The 7256-nt window shown below is 51.1% G+C and overlaps 1 protein-coding gene across 4 annotated transcripts in view; it reads left to right on the top strand.

Annotated features, from left to right (window-relative positions):
- The first annotated feature begins 4944 nt into the window (after positions 1 to 4944).
- TENT4A (terminal nucleotidyltransferase 4A) overlaps positions 4945 to 7256 on the top strand; it is a 62353-nt gene continuing 60041 nt past the window's right edge. For 2 of the 4 annotated variants that reach the window (XM_075494064.1, XM_075494067.1), the window contains exon 1: positions 4946 to 6095. In XM_075494064.1, the coding sequence (XP_075350179.1) occupies positions 5263 to 6095 (833 nt within the window). In that variant the 5' untranslated portion in view covers positions 4946 to 5262. Of the gene's footprint in view, positions 6096 to 7256 lie in introns of all 4 variants that reach the window. The other 2 variants (XM_075494066.1, XM_075494068.1) reach the window with 2 other exon arrangements.

Below are 7256 nucleotides of genomic sequence, written 5' to 3'. Positions count from 1 at the left end.
ATTATCTGTTCAGCTTCTCTGACACAGGGCTGGCAACCCTTGTAAGAGTGGGGGAAGATGGAGTGGGAAGAGGAGACGGCTGGTGGTTGACAGCTGTTTCAGCCTCTGCACTTTAATTGGCTCTGAATATGCCTCAACACCCTAAATTTGGCTGACGCTCAGTGTTCATCAGAAGAGGATGTAGAGCCACGAAGAGAGGAAGGACTGAGCAAAGTGGAAGATTTACAGAGGAAAAGATAACATGATTTTAGCTTGTTCAGGTTTACTCATGCCAGGCCTTCTTTAATGGGAGACAGAAGCCATTTTTAAGACGGTAAAAGCCTGTGTTTCCAGAGGACAGATTGCAAGAATGCCCCAAATCATGCCTCGTAAGAACCAGAAACTCCTGTTCTGGATTTCTCCATTTGAGAGATGAAAACTGTATCTCCACAGTCCAGGAATGTATTTACTGAAAAAAAAAGTGACAAGAGTGCAGCTAAGGAAACTGTCTGCCCTTTACCTCCTCCCCAACACTGTCTCCTGGTGACTAGCATACTCTGAAGGTCACTTGTTAGAGATGCACCTCTTTGGCTGGACAGCCTTTCTCTCACACCCCCATCCGGCTTGAGACCATTCAGTTCTTTCCTCTTCCCACCTTCAGCAGATACAAGTCTGGTCAGATATATTGCTGAACCCTACTCCCTATGCCTTCTCCATCCATCCTATGGGCCACAAAGGCTATGAAGAAGGAGATCAGAGCTGGTGAACGGGAAGGAGGTGATACATCAGAGGCTTGCAGCGAGATTGTGGGTGACCAGAATGAAGGTCATAAGGGACAAAATCCTGGAGATGTCCTGGAGACTGTGAACTGTTGGAGAACCTGTTGGTCATCTCTTAGCTGCTGTGTCACCCTGGTGGAACCACACCTGTGGCAATTCCCAGCTTCAGAGAACAGAACCAAGGTTGCATCACATGGGTATGTTGTATTGGCATCTCATCATTTCCAGGGGTGTAAACTGAGCCATATTAAAGGTATGAGACACTATCTGCCTTTATCTGTGTTAATGAGTTCAGAGGGCTCATTAAAAGAACAGATTAATAGCAAACATTGGGCAACACCGCCCTGTATATATCCCACTTAGGTATTCAACTCAATTGCCATTATTTACCAAAACATATGAACTATTCACAGAATTGGAACCGCAGTCATCAGGATGTCAAAGTCATCAACTAGAACGTTACCAAAGACTTCAGCACTGTCACGGTTGCCAAATCAAAGATGTATTTGGCTGAAGCTGAAACTGAGATATAATCTTCATCCAAGAGGGAGCTGTGGTTGAGTTCTCTGTGACAAGCAGCCAGATTAAAACACTTTATAATAGATTAATTAAATGACCTCAGAAGTAATGAGACTACATTTTTAGTCATTAGTTCTATAACTTCAAAGTTAAATACTACCTGAAAGAAACTAAGTCACACAAAAAGAGTAGATACAAGAACATTGTGTTACTGGCATAAGACAGGCAATGCTAGTATGAGGCATTTTAATATCACATTAATAATCTGAATCAAGCATTTGAACTTTCCCACAGCAAACAAGGCATTGTGTCTCCTGAGGTTAGGATCTTTTCATTGTCTGCATCCTCACAAGTTCACCGGTGGGAAGGAAGCTCTTTTGAAAAGAAAGCAAATTTTTCTGATGATCAAAACTATATTTGACTTTCAGACTTTCTGAGAGTCTTACCTTCAGTGAGTAGTTTCATTCAGTAAAGGAGAACTGAATTAAAATCAACCAGTCTTTTAAAAAAATCAATCCTTGCAAAGGAAATTCTCACTTACTACCTTTAGAGGGAAATTGTCATTTTAAGGAGTTAAGATTAGAAACTTGCTTTATTTAGATTTCTTAATGGAGATGCTAGAAACAGAGGAGAGTAAGAGCTGATGTTAGAAGACGATAATTTGTCTTGTCCTTGTCACACAACAGGCCATTGGGTGTTATTTCTTCATATTATACACACTTATGAAGGAAACATGTAATGTCTCCTTTTCTGCAGAGATATTTCAGTGACTTGCCGCAAGCTTTGATGAATCATCATGGGATACATGAATGAACTGCCTTATTAACAGACCATTGTTTATAGGTTTCTCAGAGTAGACTTACTTCTTCTCCATGTTCTTAAAATGTGGACCCCTGAATAGGTTGTGCCCAAAACTTCCACCCCATGCCCTCTATTACACTCACATGGTATTTGCTGCCTTGACCCCATAGAAGGAACTGGCAAAGCACCATCGTAGCTTCAGAAATTATGTCTACAGAAACACAGTTTAAGTCAGGGAGAGGAAACCCCTTCTGAGAAGACCTGTAGTTACTTCAGGAAACAGCCTGGCCCCTTCCAATACAGTATTGGGATTTGTGAGAGTCTCAGGAATACTGTCTCTCCTCAATGAAGCGTTGCTTTTGAGTTATTGCCTCTTACAAAACAGCGGTCTCTACCAGCTAGACCTCAAAAAGAAATTGGAGATAATTTTAGCAAAGTGGGAAATCAGGCCCTCTTGAAAGTGCTGACTTTTAAAAGATGGCAGCAGGGCAGGGAAGGAAATAAATAAAACAGGTCATGCAACTGCAGAGCTTGGAACTGCCTCCATAAGATCAGTCCTTGTGTCTTTTCTTTTTCTTTTTTTTTCCCCCCAAAACACTTATTAAGATTTTTAACTCAGCAGCTTGAAAATGTGCTCTTCACCTGTTGTGTGAAGTCAGAAGACAGAACTAAAAAGGTTGAGACCTGGTCTCTACAGCCTCCTCTGCCTTCTCAGTACTTCAAAGTGGATCTACAAAGTAACCATTCTAACCACCAGCGTACCACACCGGCTAGGCTTGCGGAACTACTGCCGATCCTCACCTCTCCTCGCTGAACCTGGGCCATCATAGAGGCAAGAATGCAAAGTATTCAGGGCTAAAAGAACAAAGAGACAGTATAATTCCGTGGTTTATTTCCTACAGCAAGAACAGAGTTGAGAGACCTGTTTATTTGTCTCCATTCAATTAAAAACAAAACAAAACAAAACTATGCAAAATCCTTCAGGAAGATGAACTGTAAAACCAAGGACTGCTATCACTAACTCAAGCGGCTGAAATCTGTGCTGAAGATCTGTATACCTAGTTGACCACACAAGTTAGAAGGGTGCTTTGGTTTCATCAGATGGAAATTCTGGTGAACATGCTTTTCTGGTGAACATACGAGACAAGGTTAATGGCTCTTTCACATGGTATGGTTTGGTTAGTTTCTTGTGTACTTTATGCGTAGTTTGGCTGTTACTCCTGAAAACAGACCTGTTTCTTAACAAAAACAAATGAATTACTTCCTCTTTGTAAGTGACTTCCAACAAAAAACCTTAGGCTGTCAGCCTCAAATCAGCTTCTCTTGCTCTGAAGTCTAAGGGTATAGTTAGAGAATACAGCTGCATCAAATACAACTGCCTTCCTGCTAAGAACTGACAGTCCTGTTCTCTCATCCTTTCTCCCCCCACTCCTTAGTTCCAGCTCTGATCACAAAGTAAGCTCATTCAAAATGAACTGCTGAAAACTATTACTTTTCTTCCTAGTGCAGTTTTCTGCTGAATTAACAAGCTAAATTGGCTCACTGATCAGTATCAGGGCTTGTGCAAGGGAGCAGGGAAAGGGAGTAGCAGGATTACAGTGAGTGGGACCTCTTCTTTTCTCCTCTTTTGTGGCAGTAAGTTGTTAGATCACTTAAGATGTACCTGCATTGAAGGGCTGTTGTAACTGGGATTCCCTGGTAGTGTTTGTCATTATGCGTCTACAACCCTTCTCTCTGCTGTTCTGCAGTCAGTTAAGGGCTGTATCCAACTGACTGGTGATTCCTGGACCACTGGAGACTCTGCAGGTACCTTGGGGAGAGGACACTTGATCCATACACATGCTGAAGCTGCTCAAGGAAAAGGCCAAATCACTGGATTAGAAAGAGAACAGTTATGAACATAATTCTGGAAGGCTGGCTGTTAAGGCTGATCTTTAGACCACAGAAGAAACACGGCATTTCATGCCACTCCAACAGCCATATGCATTTTACCCAGTGATCACTGCACATGGAACCCATCCATTGGAGAGACAGCCCCTGCAACAGGTACTGACCCCCTGAGATTCAAGCACAACAACCACCTAAGCATCCAGTGGAAAAGTAGTACTTCACGGTGCTTTCTTGGTGCTGGAAAGCCAAGTAGGAGAGCCTCCCCTTGCTTATGAACTGGGTGCTTCTGACCGTCTGCACGGCCCCTCCGCTTCTGGGCCTCCCCTCTCCCCCAGGAGGTCAGCACGGCCCTGCTCGGCCCCCGCACCCCCGGCCATTCAGCCCCTCTAGAAGCAGGTCTGCCTGTACTCGCTTCTCATCTCAGTTACTCCTCAAAATTCACCCTTTTATTTCTGTGGGGACAGGGCTACACCTCTCCAAAGGGACAAGCCCCGGCACAGAGGAGACAACGCGGTGCTTGTGGAAAACGGCCGCTGGGCCGCGGCTGGCTGCTGCCCCGCACCGCGGCGGCTCCAGCCGCTAATGGCCGCGCTCAGGCTGCCGCCAGCAGGGACAAGCCCTCAGCGCCGGCCGGCAGCCCTGCCCACCGTCCCCCGTCCCCCTGCCCGCCGGCGCCCGGCCCCAGCGCGGCCCCGCCAGCCGCAGCGGGGGGTGACGGGGGGCCGCCCCGCGCAGGCGCGGTGGACGCCGAAGCCCCTCCTCCCGCCCGAGGGCTTCCGAACCCTTCCGACGTCCCCCGGGCGCGCATGCGCACGAGGGCGAGCGCGCCGGAGCGGGGAAAGCCTTCCCAACGTCCTTCTCCCTCCCCTTCCCACCAGCCTCGGCGGGCCGGGCCCCTCCCCCCGGGGCGGCCAGCGCGCATGTGCGGTTGCCAGGGCGGCCGTCTCCAGTGAAGGTTTAAAATCTGCGGGGCATGCGCAGTGCTGGTTCTGGCCCTGGCGAGGGGGACGCCACATTGGAACGGCGAGGGGAGCGCTCCGGGCAGCGCCGGGCCGGGTACAGTTTGCGCCGCCTCCGCTCCTCCCGAGCCGCGCTCGCCTCGCCTCGCCCGGCTCTGCTCCCCGCCTCCGGCCGCCCTCCCTCCTCCCCGCGACACATGCCGCTGCTCCCGGCCCGTGTCTAGCGCCGCTGCCGGGCCCGGCGCGCTGAGGCGAGGGAGTGCGCGGCGGGCGGTGAGCGGGCGGCGGCGCGGCGCTCTGGCCGGGCCGTGAGGGTCGGAGGCGGGCGGGCGTGGATGGATCCCCGCGTGGCCTGGATCCAGCCCGAGCAGAAAGGCCCCGCGAATGCGCTGTGGATGCAGATCTGGGAGACCTCGCAGGGCGTGGGGGGCCGGGGCGGCGCCAGCTTCCCGCACTACCTCTGCCTTAACTCCCCGGCGCTGGACTCCGCCGCCGCCGCCTCCCCGCCCCGCGGCCACAGCTGCGTGCGGCTCGGGGCGCCCGGCGGCGGCGCCTGCTGCTCCTCTTCCTCGCCGCCTTCGCCTTCGCCTTCCCCTCCGGCCCTGCTGACCGGACTGGTTCCCGCTGCCACCGCCGGCCCCGCGGCGGTGAACGGCGGCGGCGAGGGAGGGCGGCGGCTGCAGAAGTCGCCCTCCGTGTCTTCCTCGTCCTCCTGCTCGTCGGTGGAGTCCGGCACCGAGAGCCCCGGCTTCTCCTCCTCGGGATCGTGCAGCGGCGGCGGAGGCGGCGGCTCCTCCTCTTCCTCCTGCGGCCCCCGGGCGGCGGCGGTGGCTCCTCCCGGGCTGCTGGGCAGCGGGGCCGGACCCGGGGAGTTTTTTAACTTCCACGAGAACAAAGTGAACGGTGTGAACGGGCACCACCAGCCCCCGCACCTGGCGCGCAGCCCCCACCCGCCGCCGCCGGCGTCTCCCCAGCAGCACCAGTACCACCCGGGCCGTAGGAAACGAGAGAATAAAGCCAGCACCTATGGGATGAATTACCTGCTCTCCGGCAGCCGAGGCGTCGCCGTCAACAACTCCCCCCACCAGCAGCGGCAGCCGCCTCAGCCAGCACTGCAGAGCCCCGGCACACCCTGGAAGACCAGGAAATACAGCCCGGGCGTGCAGGGGTGAGCAGCCGGGGCCCCTGGGGCTGCTGCAGCCCGCCAGGAAAGGGGGACCTCGGCAGCCTCTCCTGCGGCCCCTCCGGGCACGGGGGCGGGTGGGTTGGGGTCACGCAAACTCCTCTGGAGCCGGCTGCGGCAGCGGGGTTGATGATAGGGCACGGCAGGGTGCAAAACCGTGTTCATTCGTAAATCACCTTGGTTTGTGCCAGCTGGGTGGCTCCTGGCCGATGCAGCGATGCAGGCAGGGCCTGGGAACCCATAGGTACAGGAGGTTAGGCCTTGCCTTGCAGTAGGTTGAGAGGTGAAGTCGTCAGGCCACTGTCAAATGGCACCTACAATAATTAAAGCAAAGATGGGTGGGGGATGCTTGTCAAAGCTCCAGGGGGTCAGTTCACATTGTAAGGGGGAAGTGGAAGGCTTCAATTCAGAGAAGACCCTTGCACTAATTTTTAAATGCCTCTGCTTAGGCTGTAGCAGACTGGTTACTTTGGGGAGCGTTAGGAACATCCCTTGAAAGGGAAGTGCCCAGTTCTGGCTGAAATATGCATGAAAGTCAATGTGGTCTTAAACATGTTTGAGGGAAATATTCTAGCTGTAGAATAGATTGAGCCAGCCAATATTTGAACTGAAATCTTGGCTGTCTAAAGAGAACACTTTTATGAAGCTTATCCTATTCTGTGGCTATAACTTTCTCATATAAATGGGTAGTTTAGTAAGGCTGAGTATTCAGTTTGGTCCAATCGACGTGTAGAAGGGGCTAAACTTGAACAAAGGACCTCTGGGGTGCTCCACGAGATTTCTGTATTTCAGCTGTCAAATTTCACTCAATCAAGGGCAAATGTTGTTTTCTAATGTTAAGGTTATTTTGTTCATGGAAAAAGTGCTAGCTCTATTGATTGACCATGGCAGATTTCTGATGTCATTTCAAAAATAGTTTTTTGGAACTCCTAAAATCCAAGACCTTTGGGTGCCCATGGAGTAAAGGCACTGCATATTTGTAGAGAGAAATAGGTAAAGATAACAGGGTACACTTTCAGAGCTGGAGAAATTTAAGTGAGCAATTTAACTTAAGGACAGTGTCTTCTCTTTTGGGTGGTGCTGTCAGGTGTTGAGTACATTAAAGTTATCGAGAAGTATTAAAAGATGTTTTTAAAGTTCTGCTTT

Source organism: Mycteria americana, chromosome 2 (assembly GCF_035582795.1).
Source record: "Mycteria americana isolate JAX WOST 10 ecotype Jacksonville Zoo and Gardens chromosome 2, USCA_MyAme_1.0, whole genome shotgun sequence".
Lineage (NCBI taxonomy): Eukaryota > Metazoa > Chordata > Aves > Ciconiiformes > Ciconiidae > Mycteria > Mycteria americana.
This window is presented reverse-complemented; position numbering and strand designations above follow the sequence as displayed.